The sequence below is a fragment of the Platalea leucorodia genome, assembly GCF_965183815.1.
Source record: "Platalea leucorodia genome assembly, chromosome: 5".
Classification (NCBI taxonomy): Eukaryota; Metazoa; Chordata; class Aves; order Pelecaniformes; family Threskiornithidae; genus Platalea; species Platalea leucorodia.
Window position 1 is genome coordinate 84,369,778 of NC_138827.1, and position 18,089 is coordinate 84,387,866.

Consider the following 18,089-nt stretch of genomic DNA (forward strand, 5'->3'; position numbering starts at 1 on the left):
GCCACTGGGCGCCGCGGCCGCCAGTCGCGGGGCGGGGCGGGGGCCGAGCGGGCCGGGCCGGGCCGGGGCCGGTAGCGGCGGCGGCGGGGGGCCCCGCCATGGCCCACTTCGAGACGCAGTACCAGCGCCTGGAGAGCTCCTCCACCGAGTCCCCCCCCGGCGGCGGGGACCTGCTCGTCCACGTCCCCGAGGGCGCCAAGTGTGAGCGGCGGCACCGGCAGCGGCACCGGGGCTTGGGGCCTGGCCGGCGGCGGCCTGAGCCTGAGGGGAGCTGGGGAGCGGGGTGGGGAAGCGTGAGGCGGCGGAGGCCTTGGGGACCGGCGGTGGCCGGGCTGCGGGGGGCAGATCCAGGCTGGTGCGGGTGGCCGGGGACGGGGGGAGCAGGCAGGGACCGAAGGGAGCCGGGGCTGGGGGCTGCGGGGCCGGTTTGGGGCCTCGGGGGGCCCGGACGGGGGGAAGAGGTGGGGTTGTGCCCCACAGGCGGGGAGGCGGGGTGTGCCCGAGGGACCCTCACCCCCCGCTTCTCTTCTATCAGCTCCGTGGCATCACATCGAGAACCTGGACCTCTTCTTCTCTCGCATATCCTTTGGCAGGAGGGGGTTCAGGCGGGACGCACCCCACCGCCTCTTGAGCTCTCGGTGCTGCTGGGAACACTGGGTTTGGTGGTACTCGGGGCTGGGGCAGCGTCTGCCCCTTCCGGAGGACACGGCACGGCTCCAGAGGGGCTGGGGGATGGCAGAACCCCCATGCCTTTGGGGTGCTGTCACGGACACTGAGGGGACAGGCAGGTTTTTTTAGGGATCCTTGGCAGAGCAATGACACCACTGAGTTGTAGTTACAGTTAAAGCTTTATTTCCTTAACAGGATTTTATGATTAGCATAGCACAGAATTTATAATCAGAATAGCACAGGATTTCTGTAAGCAGAATCAGTGTAGTGCAATTGTATAAGTAGCCTAGTACAAAATTTTATGGCACTGCTTAGCTTATGGTTTCTAATCACCTGGACTCTCTGCAGATCGGGTCAGATCTTAACACATGGTTTGCTGTGTCAGTATAACAATCATCATCTAGACTTGAAAATCATATAAAAGCATACAAGTCACTCAGTCCTCGGAGGAAGCAGATGATGGTGGAGGTGTCCCTGACCATGGTCTCGCTGTCCAGCAGCAGTTCCCGTCTAAGTTCCCACTTAGGACTTGCAACTCTGTGATTTTGTGGACAGCGCCCTGTGTGCTGTTACGCTTCCCTGTTCTGTGACGGGATCATCACTGCAACTGGGTTGGCTGGGTGCCTGGGACCTCCAAGGCCAGCAAGGAAGGGAGTAATTGGCCTGGTGCCCAGGAGTCTTGAGGCCGGTAGGGAGGGGAAGAAGAAATCTGTTTGGTTTGTCTCCTTGGTTCACAGGACCTTCAGGGCCTGATAATGAGGGAAAGGAAACTAATACGTGACCTGCTCAGTCACGGAGAATGGCTGCTTGCCTTATAAAATGGTGTTAGTTCTGTTAATCCCATTACTGGGGTCAGGAGCAGGGGGTACCGGTCACACGTGCTGGCGGTATTAAATGCATTTTTGCTTGTCTCTGTGTCATCCTGCCCTGCCCACCCTTGTGCGGCCTGAGGGCACGCTGAGTTTCTGCTCTGTGCTGGGATAGACCCCCCTCTGGGTGTTAGGTAGGGGAAGAAAGGAGCTTGGATGGAGCCAAGTCCTCTTATCCCAGCTGTGCTTTACCTGGGCAGAGTGTGTTTCCCTGCAGTGGAGAACCAGCTTGCTGATGAGTAGGGATGTGAGGGCGTTTCCGTTGGTGGTGGAGGGAGACTTGGCTGGGGAGCTGCGGATGCCAGTGGGACAGAAGCCTCTCCATCCTTCGTCAGAGGGAAGGAGTCTCCAAACTGTTCTCCTTGACTGTAGCTTTCACGTCTATAACCTGCATCAGAAGAATGGCTTCACCTGCATGCTCATTGGAGAGATCTTTGAGCTCATGTAAGTGCAGGCTCCCCCTCTGCTGTGGCTGTGACAGCTGCTGGGGAACAGCCACAGGAATCCACCGAGCTCCTGCAGCTGGGTGGGCGGGAGGGTTCCCTTTACAGTTGTCTTGTCTCCCCTTCGTTAGGGTTTTCCGTGCCCCAAACCTGCATTCCACTTCGAGGAACTGGTGCCCTTGAGCTTTCCTGCTGCCATGGCTGTGGGAATGCATCTCTGTGACGCGTGACCCTGCCTGCTTCACGTTTTGGGGGGCAGAAGGGCGATTCCCTCACGGCTGCTCCCTTTCTTCACAGGCAGTTCATCTTCGTGGTGGCGTTCACCACCTTTCTTATCAGCTGCGTTGATTACGACATCCTTTTTGCCAACAAAGCGGTAAATCACAGTCAGCATCCCAGTGAGCCCATTAAGGTGACTCTGCCAGATGCCTTCCTGCCTCCAAATGTCTGCAGCGCGAGGTAGGGGCAGCCGAGGGCATGTTAGCCACTGCTCTTCCTTTCCCAGTTACTCAGGGCAGCTGCCTGGGCCTGTCTCCCACTACTTGCCTCTTCTTGCTTGCAGAATCCAGGCAAACAGCTTCCTCATCTGCATCCTGGTGATAGCCGGGGTTTTCTGGATCCACCGACTCGTCAAATTCATCTACAACATTTGCTGCTACTGGGAGATTCACTCTTTCTACATCAATGCCCTCAGAATCCCCATGGTAAGTAGCTGGGCCAAGGGTCACGTGTGGGGCCACTAAAGGACACGGGAGGCATTTGCTGAGTGGTGAGAAGCAACTCGCCTTCACTCCTCTCTGGGGCCAGCTTCTCCGGGAGACCTGTACCGAGCGCTCTTCCCTCTGCTCCATAACCGCATGGGTGTCCTTTCAGCCTCTTCTCCAGCAGCCTGTTAACCCCTCTCTGCCCAGCCTGCCTCTGCCTGCTGGCACACGCCTCTGCCATCTGCCACCCAATATGTTTATTCTTCGGCAGTGGCCTTTTCTGTGATGCCTTTCAGCAGAGAAGGCATAAGCAACGATATCCGCATACCTCCCTGGGTTGTGGACGACGTCATCTTCCTTGTTTACTGGGGGGGAAACTGAGGCATGGAGCTTCCTCAGTGCCTTGCTGAAGGCCACTCTGGAGATTGGAGTGTCAAAGATGGGGTTTGAGGCTTGCACATATATCCTAGTCCAGAGTCCTTGCTCTGACGAGCAACATCAAAAGGTGTGTGCGCATCCTTTGAGGAGAGACTGTGTCTTGAGAAAGGTGGGGTGAGCCAAGAGGCTTGGTTTGTCCCCGGCTTTCCTACAGGCCCCCTCTGGGACACTGGTTAAGTCCCTTCCCCTGTTCCTGTCTGCTTGCTGACTGCAACTGGCAGCTCTGGGAGGACCCATGCAAGCCTGGAGCTGCATTTGTGCCTCCAAGGCAGTTGGCCTGTGAGTGGCTGGGAAACAGTCATCTGCTCTAATTCAGGGGTAAAGGGCACCAGGGCAAGGCATGGGATTTGCTCGCTGCAGGCTGAAGCGGTGCAAGGAGGTGCCTCGTGTCCTGGTGTTGCATGTGCCTCGTCAGCACCCCGAGGCGTGCGCTGGGACCGGCTCTGTGAGGGGGCTCAGCCCAGCCTCTGTCCCTGGACGCGTCCTGCGCCTAACCTTGCCGCTTGCCCCCTTCCAGTCCACCCTGCCGTACTACACCTGGCAGGAGGTGCAGGCCCGCATCGTGCAGATCCAGAAGGAGCACCAAATCTGCATCCACAAGAAGGAGCTGACAGAGCTGGACATCTACCACCGCATCCTCCGCTTCAAGAACTACATGGTGGCCATGGTGAACAAGTCACTGCTGCCCATCCGCTTCCGCCTGCCCCTGCTGGGAGACACCGTCTTCTACACGCGTGGGCTCAAGTACAACTTTGAACTCATCTTCTTCTGGGGGCCTGGCTCCCTGTTTGAGAACGAATGGAGCCTGAAGGCCGAGTACAAGCGGGCCGGGAACCGCCTGGAGCTGGCTGAGAAGCTCAGCACTCGTATCCTCTGGATTGGCATTGCTAACTTCCTCCTCTGCCCCCTCATCCTCATCTGGCAGATCCTCTACGCCTTCTTCAGCTACACGGAAATCCTGAAGCGGGAGCCGGGCAGCCTGGGCGCCCGCTGCTGGTCTCTCTATGGCCGCTGTTACCTCCGTCACTTCAACGAGCTGGACCACGAACTGCACTCACGCCTCAGCAAGGGGTACAAGCCAGCTTCCAAGTACATGAACTGCTTTATCTCGCCGCTCCTCACCATCGTGGCCAAGAACGTGGCCTTCTTTGCTGGCTCCATCCTGGCTGTGCTCATCGCTCTCACCATCTACGATGAGGACGTGTTGGCGGTCGAGCACGTCCTGACCACGGTCACCCTGCTCGGGGTGGGCATCACGGTGTGCAGGTGAGGTGGGTCTGTGCTGCCCCCGTGCTCCTGGCAGCGCTGCAGGGAGCAGTGAGGCTGACAGCCCTCCGTGCAAACATGCTGTTTGGTTGCAAGCGGACGTGAATCTGCCTGAGTGAAGGGCACGGCTGGAGAGAGTCAGGGCAGGCAGGAGAAGGGGGTAGTGGTGATCTTGGGTGGGGTGGCTCTATGATACGAGGGTTGATATGATATGCTGGAGCTGTACAGCAACACCCCAGGGCTGGGCTGGCAGGAAGGTTTGGGTTGGGTGTGAAGGCTGCAGGTGGAGCTGTGATATGGGCCGATCGCCCCGCCCTCCCAGGATGAGATCTCCCAGGAACTGAGGTGTGATGTTTCCCTGTCCTGTCCTACAGGTCCTTCATCCCTGACCAGCACCTGGTGTTTTGCCCAGAGCAGCTGCTACGAGTCATCCTGGCGCACATCCACTACATGCCTGACCACTGGCAGGGCAATGCCCACCGCTATGAGACCAGGGATGAGTTTGCCCAGCTCTTCCAGTACAAAGCGGTGAGCTTGGCTTGCAAGGGGCGGGGATGGGCACTCACCCCCATCCCTGCAGGAAGGAGAAGCTGCCGGAGAGCTGAGCAGCTCCTGGGCTGGCAGAGGAACAAGGCAGCTTTCTCAGAAACACCCTGCCCCAGAAGATGGGCTGGAGCTGGGGGCTGGCTTTGGGATTGCGGGGTTTTTGACATCCTCAAGCTTGTGCTGAGCCTATTGTCTCTGTGCTCAGGTCTTCATCCTGGAGGAGCTCCTGAGTCCCATCATTACCCCCCTGATTCTCATCGTCTTCCTGCGACCCAAGTCCTTGGACATCGTTGACTTCTTCCGCAACTTCACTGTGGAGGTGGTGGGTGTGGGCGACACCTGCTCTTTTGCCCAGATGGACGTGCGCCAGCATGGCCACCCGGCGGTAGGTCCCGTGGGTGGCGGGGGAGCAGCCTGGGCTCCCCACCAGCCCGTCTGGTCCTTTAGACCCATGAGAGGCCGTAACTCACCACTCCTGGCAGCCCAGCCCAGCCACCCGCCTCTCTGCTGGGTGTCTGGGGCTGCGAACACAGGTCACCAGCCCCAGAAGGCTCTTGTGGCCCAGCTGTGATTATTAACCCGATATTTTGTGAACCAGGCTTTGTCATTTCTTTATTTGATGTCCTTGCCTGTCTTCACAATGAGGAGTCCTGTATCCTCAGGAGAGAGGAATGGGATTATTTGGACATTTAGAAAGTGTGACCATTGAGAACTGACTTAAAGAAGCTGGGCTGCTTGTGCCCAGGAGAGAGGCAGCCTCAGGGAGACGAGAAGCATTTTCCATTATGTAAAATCTAGTGCAGAGGGAAAGGGGATCCATCTATTTCCTGTGCCTGGGAATTTAGGACACTTGTCAGGAAAGACTCCCTAGTGACAGGGCCATGAACGAGGGAGGGGGTGGACTCACTGTGGCAGAAAGCTTTTAAGAGCAGTCATTTGTTGGCTGTTGTCGCTCCTGCTGGGAGCTGGAGAATGCAATTCGAGGCTTTCAGCTCTGTATTTTGTGGCCAGTCCCTGTCTCTCCGGTTCCCTTGCAGCGGTGCATGTTCTGGGGTGGAGGTGGCAGAGGCTGTGCCTGCTGCTTCTTCCCCAGGCTGTGAGGGCTGAAGTAGTGGGGTGCTTTTGGTGTAGTGCCTGCTACATGGGGAGCCGTGGCCCAGCTTATGCTGGGTGTTGCGTGCTTTGCCCAGACTGATTGCAGGATTCCTGTGCCTGGCGGGGGTGTAAAGCAGATCCTGTCCCTCATTATCTGTCTGTGCTCTGCAGTGGATGTCAGCAGGAAAGACGGAGGCCTCCATTTACCAGCAGGCCGAGGACGGCAAGACGGAGCTGTCCCTCATGCACTTTGCCATCACCAACCCCAAGTGGCAGCCGCCTCGGGAGAGCACAGCCTTCATCGGCTTCCTGAAGGAGCGAGTGCACCGGGACAGCAGTGTGGCACTGGCTCAGCAGGCTGTGCTCCCCGAAAACGCCCTCTTCAGCTCCATCCAGTCCCTGCAGTCAGAGTCGGAGGTGCCCAGGCTGGGGGGGATGCGGGGTGTTCTTGGGGTGTTTGCTGGGTGCTGGCAAACTGATCATCAGGTCCTCTGGGCAATTTTGCCCTTGCCTGGGCTGTATCTGGGGTTGCAAATGTGATAGATCAGCACTAGTTGGGACTGCTGCTGGATTTCTAGAGAAGGCAGCAGGCTGTCCTGGGGCCCTGTGAGGCGGGAGAGGGACTGAGAGAGCTGGGGTGCCTCAGTTCTGTGCCGCTGATGGGAATCAGGCCTCCAAGTCTGCACAGGACAGTGATTCTGTTTCTTTCAACTCTCCAGCCTCACAGCCTGATTGCCAATGTGATAGCGGGCTCCTCGGCACTGGGCTTCCACATGGGCCGGGATGGACAGGCCTCCCGCCATCTCTCCGAAGTGGCCTCGGCCCTGCGTTCCTTCTCTCCACTGCAGTCTGCCCAGCAGCCTCCCAGTGGCTTTCAGACGGCGGGAAGGGATGGAGAGGGAGCCCAGCCTCGTGGCGCCAGTGCCATGACAGCCTCTGGGTAAGCTGCAGGCTGGAGAGGGGCAGCTGGACACCTTGCAGATTCCTTAAACCCTTGCCTGATTGCCATCCTGTTGTCCTAAGTGCACGTGGCATTTGTCTCTGCAGCCTGGACCAGCAAGGGGCATGTTCATAAACAGAGTTAGGCCCAGGTGCTTAGGCTGGCCCCAGAGGACAGTGTTGGGGTTCTGCTGTTCTCCCGTAGGTACCACAGTGGTGAGAAACCCCTGGTGGGGAAGAGGCAGTGCCATAGCAGGGCTGGTCACCTTGTGCATCTGGGGAGCGGATGTCTGCAGGCCTGACGTTAGAGCAGAGAGGGGCTGGGTGGCGTGAGGGGCACCTGGGCAGCAAACACCACTTGTGTGTCCTGTGGCAGTGCCGATGCGAGGACCGTGAGCTCGGGGAGCAGCGCCTGGGAGGGTCAGCTACAGAGCATGATCCTGTCGGAGTACGCCTCCACTGAGATGAGTCTCCACGCGCTCTACATGCACGAGGTGAGCAACCTGGAGCTCGGCCAGCCAGAGGGGTGCGGGGCAGGACAGGCAGGGCTGGGGTGCCCTGTCTGGTGTGATTGGGATACCAGTGTGAGTGAGAGCTGAGACCAGTGTGTGTGCAGTGTTGGGGAGAGGGCGTGTTCAGGCGTCTGGACTCTCCCACACAGCCAACTCACTCATGTTTTGCCTGCAGTTGCACAAGCAGCACGCCCAGCTGGAGCCCGAGCGGCACACTTGGCACCGGCGAGAGAGTGACGAGAGCGGGGAGAGCACCCATGAGGAGCTGGACACTCAGCGGGGTGCCCCCGTCCCCATCCCTCGCTCTGCCAGCTATCCCTTCTCCTCGCCGCGGCAGCCTGCCGAGGAGACGGCCACGCTGCAGACCGGCTTCCAGCGGCGATACGGTGGCATCACAGGTATGGGAGCCAGGGCAGAGATCTGAGCTCCGGGTCAAAGCCCCATAACCGATGCCTTGTATGGACTGGCACGAGCAGCCTGCCTGCCCCTGAAGACTGACAGTCCCCCAGGTAGCTAATCTTCCTCCTTGCCTCTCCTGCAGACCCAGGCACAGTACACAGAGCCCCATCACACTTCTCTCGCCTCCCGCTGGGAGGCTGGGCTGAGGACGGGCAGTCAGCGAGACACCCAGAGCCCGTGCCAGAGGAGAGCTCAGAGGATGAGCTTCCACCGCAGATCCACAAGGTAGGGGTGAAGGCTGTGGCTGAGAGGGGCAAGGTGTACTCGGGACGCCAGGTTGGGGTGCTGGCAGCTGGCCCCGATAGGTGCCACATCCCCTCTCTGTCTTGCAGGTATAGCCTTGTAGACTGGGGATCTCGTGGGGGTTGCAGACTGGGAGCCGCCTGGGCAGCAGGATGTGGCATCAGCCTGATTCTTCTCCCGTCCCGAGTGGACAGGATAGTCCTGGGCTCCATTTTGTTGCCATCAGTTGCCGAAGAGACAAAACTGCCAGGCCGGCGGCTTTGCGGTGGCACTTTGTGTCCAGCCGTGTGTCAAGTCAACGCCACTCTGACTCGTGGGGTGAATGCGTGTGTGAGTACATACATGTGTCTGTGTTCACATCTGTGTCGTCCGTGTCGGAGGATCGCTGCAGAGCCTGCGAAAGCTGACATGACAGGAATAGCAGTGGGGAACTGTGGACTGGCTTGGAGGTGGCAGCAGCAGCTGCTCTTCGAAGGGACATGAGATGGCACCAGCTCCAGCTGTCTGCCTGGGGCTGGACTTCCCTCCGACATGAAGGCAGGAGCTGTTGTGGGGGGTCTGGCTCAGCCTGCAGCACCACACCTGCCCTGCCTGCGGCCCTGGGGAGGTGCCCAGGGCCGTGTTCGCCCTCCTGGAGAGGACCAGTGTTGTGCCCTTCAGCCCAGAGCAGGACAGCAGTGGGGCAGTCACCCACCCCTCTGCCCCAGCACCCTGCAGAGGGACAGGCCCCAGCTGCTGCTGGCGTGGGTAGGGGTGGGATCCAGAGCTGGTGGGGACAGCTCTGGCCAGGATGCAGGGATGCTGCAGCTCTTCCCTAACTCCCATGACAGCTGCCCCGTCCCCTGCACGCAAGCAAGGGTCGGTGGGGTCCCTGATGTCCCTCCCAGCTGGCAGCACCTGTGCCATACCTCTGGGCTAGGGCAGCGTCCTCCCCCCTGCGCGGCACCCATGGGATGCGGGCTGCCAGCGGGCCCTCCTGCAGTGCCAAAGGGACCCTGGGATGGGGCAGCCCCGCGTCCCTCGGGAGTGCTCGCAGCCCCCTCGGAGCCTGCCCTGAAGGTCTCGTGCTCTGCGTATTGGTTCCCTTCCCCCAGGCATGATAAAGGCCTCTTCCCCACGCCCAGGCTGTGGTGTATCAGGTCTGTCCTCCCGATGTGGCCATTTCTGTGGTATCAGGCCTTTCCCCTTTCCCAAGCAAAGGCTTTGGTGCGTCTCACATCTCACCCAGGGGCTCCCAGCTCCTCCTTCCCTCCTGAAACCATCCTTTTGCTTGCAACATGGCTTCAGCTGCTGCAGAGACCATATACCAAGCAGCTGGCTCGTGCCTGGGGGGGACAAGGAGGGGTGCCCTGAACCCAGAAGGGAGATGCGAACCCCAGTCCAGCCCTGGGGTGGCGGTGGTGGGGATCAGGATCCCGGCTGTGCAGCGTGGCCTCAGACAAGACCTTCCCACCATCGTTCTGGTTCCCCTCTCCTCTCTTCCAGCGGCAGCTTGTGAGGATCTGCATCCCAGCTAAGGCTTTGCTTTCCCCTCCTCCCTCCCCTTGCCTCTGGCAGGAGCTGCTTGCTTTTGCCATGCCCTCCGTGAGCACTGCAGGGCCTCCTCTGCCGTGCCCGGAGCCCAGGGCCGCCTCTCTTCCCCTGCCAGGGTTGTCACCCTCTGCCCTTTGAGCCCGGGCTGGGCGCACGGTGATGATCCGGCTGCTCCCAGCGCTGCAGGGGTGCGCGCACCCAGGTAGCCAGGGCATGAGCAGGGACGGGGTGCTCATGCAGGGGCAGGCTTTTTTGGGGGTGGCAGGTTCCTGGCTGCCGTGGGGCAGGACAGGACGGAGCTCCAGCCGCTCTGGGGTCTGTAAGGGACCGAACAGAGTGTGCTAAAGCAGAGCTCGAGATGGGGTCAGGACTGAGCTGGGCAGGAGCTCCGCAGAGCTGGGTGCTGCTGGGGTCCTCCCACGGAGGAGCAGCTGCAACCACCCCGCAGCAGCTTCAGCTTGGGGCTGTCATGGCATGGTGAAGGGAAACTGAAAGCAAATTTCCCGGGAACCCAAGCTTTCCAGTGGCTTCCCCTAGCACTCAGGGCTGCCACCCTGCATGGAGGTGAGCCTCCCCCGGGGCTGCGGGATGCCGCGTCTGGGCTTCCCGGCAGACTTGTTGCCGGTCTCTAAGCTGAGCGGCTGAAGGCTGGCAGTGCTCTGGGGCTGGGGGGACGTCCGGGCCTTTCCCTGGGCTGGCAGGAGGGACGGGACGGGACGGGCAGGAGCAGGCCGGAGTCCTTGCCGCATGTTGTGCTTGTGTCGTCGGTGTCCCATGTGCATGGCGAGCCACTCTTCTTCATCTCCCGCCGGGGCGTGCGGGCGCGGGGGTCCCCGGGGAGCGCGGCATGGCACGCCCCGTGCCCTCGCTGTACAGCTGTATAGCCGTCTAATAAAGATGGGCTGTATCATCCCAACGCTGCTCCGAGTCTCCCTTCACCCTGCGGCACCCTGCGGCCCGCCCGGAGCCGGCCACGGCGCGGAGGACGGAGGAAGCTGGACGGGCTGGTGGCCGTGATGGCGGCGGGAGGCTGCGAGGTGCCCGCCGGCCGCTCCGCCGGAGGCAGGGGCTATATTTATCCCTGGAAGGGCAGCGCCTCGTCCTGCCTGACCTCTGCGGCGGGCCGGGCCCTCGCCGGGGCGGCGGGGGCTATCTCCGTGCCGCAGGGCCGGGCTGCCGGCGGCGATAAGCGGGGACGGGGCACCCCGCCTCGGCTTCGGGGACCCCACCTTGGCCCCCGGCCCGGGAGTTGGTCCCACGCCACCGGCACCTCCCCGGTCCCGTCTCTGCGGGGGGGTGGGGGGGGGGCAGGGTCCCTGCGGCCCGGGGCCGGGCACCGAGGCCCGGGGGGGGCCGGGGGATGCGGTCCCGGCGCCGGGGAGGGCGCGCAGGAGCCCGGCGGGGCGGGGGCGGGGCGGGGCGGAGCCGGGGCCCGGCTGGCGGCGGCGGCGCGGCGGCCCGGAGCGGGCCGGGGCCGGCGGGCCCGGGGCAGGTGAGCGGGCGCGGGGACGCGGGCGGGGCGGCGGGGCCGGGGCGGCGGCTGCGCGGGCAGCGGGGCGGCGGCTGAACCGGCACCGCCTGTCCCGGGGCCGAGCGGCGCCGGCACCGCACGGGCATCGGCCCCGGCACGGCCGCTGCCTCGCCCACGCGTGTCCCCTGCCCTCGCCCACGCGTGTCCCCTGCCCTCGCCCTTGCCTTTCCACAGCGTCGCCCTGCGTTTCCCCGTGCGTTCCCTTGCATTAACACCGCCCCCCCCGCACTGCCGCTGCATGGCCCCCATTGCCCCCCCCCACCGCTCAACGCCGGTCCCAGCACCCCTCTGCCTTCCCGTCCCCGCGGTCTCACCACCCCCCGTGTCCGACTGCAGCCCCAAGGGCCCCGGTGGCTCTGGGGGGGCCCAGTGCAGGGTTACCCCCCCTGCCCAGGGCACTGGCAGGCCCCGCAAGGGGATCCTGGCACAGGGCTCGTGTTCATCCCGACGCAGAGCTGGCCCGGCTTGCATGCACGGGGGTGCGTGTTGCACGCAGCGCGTCCCCTGTGCCTGTGTCCGGTGGTGCTTGCCCCGTCCCTCGGCCGTGCCGTCCCACCGTGGGTCCCTCCTTGCAGCCGTACCCATCGTGAGACCTTGCTCCATCCCCTCTTCTCTCCGCAGCCGGTGACCTGCCAGGATGGCAGTGCTGGGGGGCTACTGTGAGGGCAACAGCTCCATCGCCCAGGCCTGGGCCCAGCAGGGTTTCCAGCCCTGCTTCTTCTTCACGCTGGTGCCGGCCGTGCTGCTGAGCGTCTGCCTGCTGCTGGGAGCCCTGCAGTACGCCTGCTACGTCCGCTTCGGCCGCGCCATGGAGCCCAAGTACATCCCCCGCTCCCGCCTCTACCGTGGCCAGGTCCTGCTGTCCCTGCTCCTGGCCCTGCAGCCCTTCGGCGGGCTGCTGTGGCAAGCAGAAGGGCCAGGACGGCTCTACGGGTACATGTTGCTGCACGCCGGCCTCTGGGCCCTCAGCTGGGGCTGCGCCGTCGCCCTCCTGCAGCTGGAGCATACGCGGGTGCTGGCGCACGACCGGACGCGGGGCCATGGCACCGTCCTCCTCCTTTTCTGGGCGCTGGCCTTCGCCGCCGAGAACCTGACCCTGGTGTGCTGGAGGAGCCCGCTGTGGTGGTGGGCACTGGAGGACACCAACCAGAAGGTGGGCTGGGGGGCGGTGGGCAGGGACAGGGGGATGGGGCCCTTTGCAGGGTGAGGGGCTGCAGCATCGCGGTGCTGGGGTGGGGTGTGCGTGCCTTGCCCTGCCATGCCCAGACAAGGGTTGCACCCACGCATCTGCCACATATCTCGGCCCCGAGCCCAGCTATCGCGCATCTCTCCGTGTCCTCATCCAGCTCAGCTCCTGCTCCTGCCTGGCCCAGCCCCAAGCGCAGGGGCGGGGGGTGTCTGCCTGCTCCCCCCAGCCCTTTACCTCCCTGCTCCCCCCAGGGCAGGCACACCCCAAGCCGGAGGGCACAGAGCCAGACGCGGCAGGGAGGGAGGAAGGAAGGGGTCTGGGTGCTGCCTGAGGTGCTGTGCTGTGCTGTGCTCAGCCAGGGGGTCCCGCTGAGCTGTGTGGGGTGTCCCCTCTCCCCTGGCTGCACTGTACCCCATTCCCGTGCCTGGCTCCTTGCTCTCTCAGCTCACACTCATCCCGTGCCGCGCCAGGCTTTGCCGAGGGCCGGCTGCGGTGCTGACCCCTTGCTCTCCATCCAGGTGCAGTTTGGCTTCTGGCTGTTGCGTTACATCTGCACGTTCATGCTCTTCATCCTGGGCATGAAGGCCCCGGGGCTGCCCCGCAAGCCCTACATGCTGCTGGTCAACGAGGAGGAGCGGGACGTGGAGAACAGCCAGGTGAGTCCCGGGGCCGGAGCCGGAGCAGCTTGGGGACATGGGAGGGAGGATCAGGATGCCCTGGGATCAGCATCTTCAGGAGACCGGGGAGGAGCGAGGTTTAGGGCTGCCCAAGCTCCCTGCCCGCTGTCAGCGGGGTGCGGCCCTGCTGGGAGGATGGAGCGGGGGCCCTGGGAGGACGGGGCTGGTTTTCTTGCTGGAGTGTTCCCCCGGGGCCGTTGCCAGCTGGGCTGGGGTGCCGGGGCAGTGACCCCTCGCTCTGCTTTCCCCTAGCCGCTCCTGCCCGACGCCGGCAGGACGACTTCCACCTGGAAGGATTTCCGGAGGAAGCTGCGGCTGCTGGTGCCGTACCTGTGGCCGAGGGGCAACCACCTGCTGCAGGGGCTGGTGCTGTTCTGCATGGCGCTCATGGGTCTGGAGCGGGCCATCAACGTCTTCGTCCCCATCTTCTACAAGAACATCGGTGAGGCGCCTGCAGCTCGGCGTGGGAGGCTGCCCACGGCCTCACCAAGTGCTGGGGGGCTGCAGGGACCTGGCAGGAGCAGGGGCCAGGGGGTCAGGGCCCAGCACTGGGTGCTGGGGCTGGTTCCCATGGGGCACCCGGCGATGCTCCCTGACCCTTGCCACCCTCTCCCCAGTGAACGAGCTGACGGAGGGCGCTCCCTGGCACACCCTGGCCTGGACTGTCTGCATCTACGTGGGGCTGAAGTTCCTGCAGGGCGGAGGTGCTGGTAAGGACTGGCGGGAAGGACAGGGCGCTGGGGAGAGATGGCGTGGGGCACATCGTGCTGGGGCTGGGGTGGCCGGGGATGCCCTTATGCCTCCATCACTGCTTCTCTCTCTTGGGAGCAGCAACCAGGGCTGGTCCTGGGCTGGGGACAGCAGTGGGGCCCCATCCCAAATCCCTCTTTCCCAGCTGGGCTTTCTGAGCTAGCTGCATGCCCCAGTGGTGCCAGTCCCCGCTGACCGTCCCGTGGTGCCCCGCAGGCTCCACCGGCTTCGTGAGCAACCTGCGCACCTTCCTGTGGGTGTGGGTGCAGCAGTTCACCAACCGGCAGGTGCAGGTGCAGCTCTTCGCCCACCTGCACGGGCTGTCCCTGCGCTGGCACCTGGGGCGTCGCACCGGCGAGGTCCTGCGCAGCGTGGACCGGGGCACCAGCAGCATCAACAGCCTGCTCAGGTCAGAGCGCGCCCGCGGTGGGCAGGGGGTGGCCGGGCAGTTCCACCAGGCCGGGCTGATGTGGCATCCCCCTTCCCACCCCCCAGCTACATCGTCTTCAGCATCATCCCCACCATTGCGGACATTGTCATCGGCATCGTTTACTTCACCTCGGTCTTCAGCGCCTGGTTCGGCCTCATCATCTTCGTCTGTATGAGCCTCTACCTGAGTGAGTAGGGGGTCGTGCAGGGGTGCTGTGCCGGGCTGTGGAGCAGTGGGCGCCTGCTGACACAGCCCCCTCCTGCCTGCAGCTCTGACCATCTTCATCACCGAGTGGAGGACCAAGTACCGGCGGGACATGAACACACGGGACAACGAGGCCAAGTCCCGGGCTGTGGACTCGCTTCTCAATTTCGAGACGGTACCGTAGGCGGTGGGGCGTTGCTGAGCACTGCCTGGCGCTGGGGGGGGGGGAGGGGGGGGGCGGGCTGATCCGGGCGTTGATCCCGGCTCTGTGTCCTGCAGGTGAAGTACTACAATGCAGAGAGCTACGAGGTGAACCGCTTTAACGATGCCATCGTCAAGTACCAGGTACGGGGCGCTCAGCACCAGTGGGGGAGCCGGGGCGGACGGAGCCGAGCCTCATGGGCACCTGGTGGGAGGATGGAGCTCACCGTGGGTCTGGTTTGGAGGCGGCAGCATCCCAAAGGACCTTGCCTCTTCCAGGTCTCAGAGTGGAAGGTCAGTGCCTCGCTGGGTCTCCTCAACCAGACCCAGAACCTGGTCATCGGCCTGGGGCTGCTGGCAGGGTCCCTGCTCTGCGCCTACTTTGTCACCGAAAACAAGCTGCAGGTAAAGCTGGTGCCAGTTTGGGCAGCCCCTGCCTGGCGTGGGGCCCCGGGGCTGGCCGTGACAGGCACCTCTCCCCTGTCCCTTCCAGGTGGGGGACTTTGTCCTCTTCGGCACCTACATCATCCAGCTCTACACGCCGCTCAACTGGTTTGGGACTTACTACAGGTAATGCTGGGAGCTGTGGGGGTGCCTGGGGTCCTCCTCCCCATGGGCACCTGGGCTGGGATGCGCACCCCCAAACCCTTCCCTCTGGTCTTCGCCCCCTTCCAGGATGATCCAAAACTCCTTCATAGACATGGAGAACATGTTTGAGCTCTTCCACGAGGAGCAGGAGGTGGGTGCCACCTTCCTGGACCCTGCTCCCTGGCACGGCCCCGTGCTCCTGCCCCGGGGAAGGGCTGGCTCTGAGGCCCTGTCTCACCCTCCGGCAGGTGAAGGATGCGGTGAACGCCGGCGACCTGCGCTTGGAGGCCGGGCGGATCGAGTTTGAGAACGTGCACTTCAGCTACGTGGATGGGTACGGGGCGGCAGGCATGGGGTGGCAGGGTGGGACGCGTCGAGCTATGGGGCCTGGCACAGGGACGTGGGGCAGGGGAGGTGGCCCTGAGCCCCTCTCCGTCTCCCTCTCCCAGGAAGGAAATCCTGCAGGACGTCTCCTTCTCTGTGATGCCCGGGCAGACCCTGGCCCTGGTGAGAGCGGGACCTTGGGTCTGGGTTCACTGCTGGAGGGTGGCATGGGGGAAGAGGGGCTGGGAAGTATGGGGGTGGGAAGGACAGAGACCCCCAACAGGGCTGGTGCTTCCCTGCCCAGCCCCTGGCCTCCAGCAGCAGGGAGTCTCTGGTGTCTCCAAGTCCCTTTACCTTCGCGTGCAGGTGGGACCTTCGGGCTCGGGGAAGAGCACCGTCATCCGCCTGCTCTTCCGCTTCTACGACGTGCGGGGCGGCTGCATCCGCATCGACGGGCAGGACATCTCCCAGGTGAGGGTGGGAGACCTCCGGGGACCGGCAGGGGGGACACCAGCTCCTCTGGGCCTCACCACGCTGCTCGGTGCAGGCACTGGCATCTCCCCAGGGCAGGCATGAGGCACACGGCCCCCACAGCCCCTTTGAAGGCTGGTGTCTGTGCCAGGATTGGGGTGAGTGGGGCGACTGCGGGACCCCCTGGGCTGAAATGCTGGGGACTGGCAAGGGCTCCCCGGGAAGGGCTGGGACACTGGCGGGGTTCCCCCACCGCAGGGTGGAGATGCGGCTGAGCCTGTGGTCTGGGGGAACCCTGGAGCAGACACTGCGAGGAGTGGGGTGTTGGGCTCGCAGCTGAGGGGTAGGATTGGGTTTTGGGGGGTCTTTGCTGGGGGTGTGTGTCTGGCTGAGCCCTCTCCCCCTCCCCAGGTGAAGCAGGCATCACTGCGCGCTCACATCGGGGTGGTGCCCCAGGACACGGTGCTCTTCAATGACACCATCGCCAACAACATCCGCTACGGGCGGATCCTGGCCACCGACCAGGAGGTGCAGGAGGCAGCCCGGGCTGCTGACATCCACGACCGCATCCTTTCCTTCCCTGATGGTGAGACCCCCGCAGTCCCCTCCCTGCCTTCCCCTGCCATCCTGTCCCCCGTGACCTTGTAGCTGCCCTCACGGTTGTCCTTGGGTGACATTCCCCATGGGGACACCTGTGTGACCCTCTCCCTGCCGTCTCTCTAGGGCTAAATCAGGCCCTGGGCAGGGATGGGCTGAGGCTGCGCCAGGCGGCTGCATGGTCCTGGCAGGACCCCCCCCGTGCAGCAGAGCCCCGGTCCCCATCCCCATCCCACAGCACGTTCCTGCCCTTGTGCCTGCAGGATACAACACCCAGGTAGGGGAGCGGGGGCTGAAGCTGAGCGGGGGGGAGAAGCAGCGCGTTGCCATCGCACGCACCATCCTGAAGGGTCCTCGCATCATCCTGCTGGATGAGGTAACAGCAGCGGCCCCCAGCCAGCCTTGCCCTGCTCTGCAGCAGCCCCTGCCCCAGTGGCTGCCTGCATCCCTTCCCGACGCCCTGCCTCTCCCGCAGGCCACGTCTGCGCTCGACACAGAGACCGAGAGGAACATCCAGGCCTCCCTCGCCAAGGTCTGCGCCCACCGCACCACCATCGTTGTTGCACATAGGTAGGGACAGGCGAACGGGCTGATCCGGGAGGTTCTGAGCTCTCCGAGCTGGCCAGGCCCCCGCAGAGGCACTTGCAGACCTGTCCTCCTGCCCAGGAGGTGACAACTGTGGCTCCTTGCACTGTGCAAAGCCCTCCGGACCCTCTCTCTGAGCCAGGATAATACCCTGCCTTTCCCTGCAGGCTCTCCACCGTGGTGGGCGCAGACCAGATCCTGGTGCTCAAGGACGGGCGCGTCGCGGAGCGAGGGAGGTGAGCACAGGGGGAGGGCTTGGTGCTGTTTGCCCGCGGGGACCCCCTCCCTGGCTCCGGGGCCAGCTCGGGACCCTGCACCCCCACGCTCTCCCCGCAGGCACGAGGAGCTGCTGCAGAAGGGCGGCGTGTACGCTGGCATGTGGCTGCAGCAGCAGGCTGGGGACGAGGGCGAGAGCAAGGAGCGCCGCACCGAGAAGCCCCAGGGCAGCAAGAAGGGGCCATGAGCACGGCTGGGGGGTCTGCTGTGACGCTGACCCGGGGCCCCGGCCCCCGTGCTGCCAGGGAGCCCTTTGCCGGCTGCGGGCCGGGGCCTCGCGTGCCCCGGGAGCTGCAAGGGCTGGGTTGGACACTCCACTACGTTTGTACCCGTTTGGTTTGCTGTTGTGTAGTTTCTTAAACCAGGTCCTTCCCAGCTCTGTGCCTGTGTGCTCTGGGCAGGGTATGCGCCTGCAGGGACCCCCCCGGCAGGGGCCGTGCTCCGGGCAGGGCAGGCAGGGTTACTGCCGCTGCCCTTGGGTCGAGCAGCAGCTCCGCTGCGGGGCTGAGCTCCCGGGGCTCAGGCGGGCGAGGGGCAGAGCAGGCTGTCA

The 18,089-nt window shown here is 63.8% G+C and overlaps 2 protein-coding genes across 5 annotated transcripts; both read left to right on the forward strand.

Moving 5' to 3' along the window:
- The first annotated feature begins 41 nt into the window (after nt 1-41).
- ATG9A (autophagy related 9A) lies at nt 42-10,796 on the forward strand. The gene is made up of 14 exons (XM_082314178.1): nt 42-201; nt 536-578; nt 1,917-1,982; nt 2,279-2,440; nt 2,544-2,685; nt 3,641-4,389; nt 4,764-4,917; nt 5,141-5,320; nt 6,202-6,447; nt 6,750-6,970; nt 7,346-7,463; nt 7,657-7,879; nt 8,023-8,165; nt 8,273-10,796. The coding sequence occupies exons 1-14, from the start codon at nt 99-101 to the stop codon at nt 8,276-8,278; spliced, it is 2,556 nt and encodes an 851-aa protein (XP_082170304.1). The 5' UTR covers nt 42-98; the 3' UTR covers nt 8,279-10,796.
- Nucleotides 8,424-17,914, forward strand: ABCB6 (ATP binding cassette subfamily B member 6 (LAN blood group)). 4 transcript variants are annotated; one of them, XM_082314179.1, is made up of 20 exons: nt 8,424-8,513; nt 11,869-12,400; nt 12,955-13,092; nt 13,366-13,555; nt 13,731-13,823; nt 14,080-14,272; nt 14,359-14,480; nt 14,563-14,672; nt 14,777-14,842; nt 14,978-15,103; nt 15,192-15,268; nt 15,374-15,437; nt 15,535-15,620; nt 15,736-15,793; nt 15,977-16,081; nt 16,493-16,667; nt 16,942-17,054; nt 17,154-17,248; nt 17,431-17,499; nt 17,600-17,914. In XM_082314179.1, exons 2-20 carry the CDS (start codon nt 11,885-11,887, stop codon nt 17,724-17,726), a joined length of 2,523 nt encoding a protein of 840 aa, XP_082170305.1. In that variant the 5' UTR covers nt 8,424-8,513; nt 11,869-11,884; the 3' UTR covers nt 17,727-17,914. The 4 variants fall into 4 exon arrangements, 3 of the variants coding, with proteins under 3 accessions (XP_082170305.1, XP_082170306.1, XP_082170307.1); XM_082314180.1 differs by lacking the exon at nt 8,424-8,513 and adding an exon at nt 11,104-11,208; XM_082314181.1 differs by lacking the exon at nt 8,424-8,513 and adding an exon at nt 11,393-11,440.
- Nucleotides 17,915-18,089: the final 175 nt, after the last annotated feature.

Coding starts and splice junctions, on each gene's coding strand:
- ABCB6 (XM_082314179.1), top strand. CDS start 11,885: ATGGCAGTGCTGGGGGGCTACTGTGAGGGCAACAGCTCCATCGCCCAG. Junction 13,556..13,730: donor CATCTTCTACAAGAACATCG/GTGAGGCGCCTG, acceptor CCCTCTCCCCAG/TGAACGAGCTGACGGAGGGC. Junction 16,668..16,941: donor CATCCTTTCCTTCCCTGATG/GTGAGACCCCCG, acceptor TTGTGCCTGCAG/GATACAACACCCAGGTAGGG.
- ATG9A (XM_082314178.1), top strand. CDS start 99: ATGGCCCACTTCGAGACGCAGTACCAGCGCCTGGAGAGCTCCTCCACC. Junction 2,686..3,640: donor ATGCCCTCAGAATCCCCATG/GTAAGTAGCTGG, acceptor GCCCCCTTCCAG/TCCACCCTGCCGTACTACAC. Junction 5,321..6,201: donor GCCAGCATGGCCACCCGGCG/GTAGGTCCCGTG, acceptor TGTGCTCTGCAG/TGGATGTCAGCAGGAAAGAC.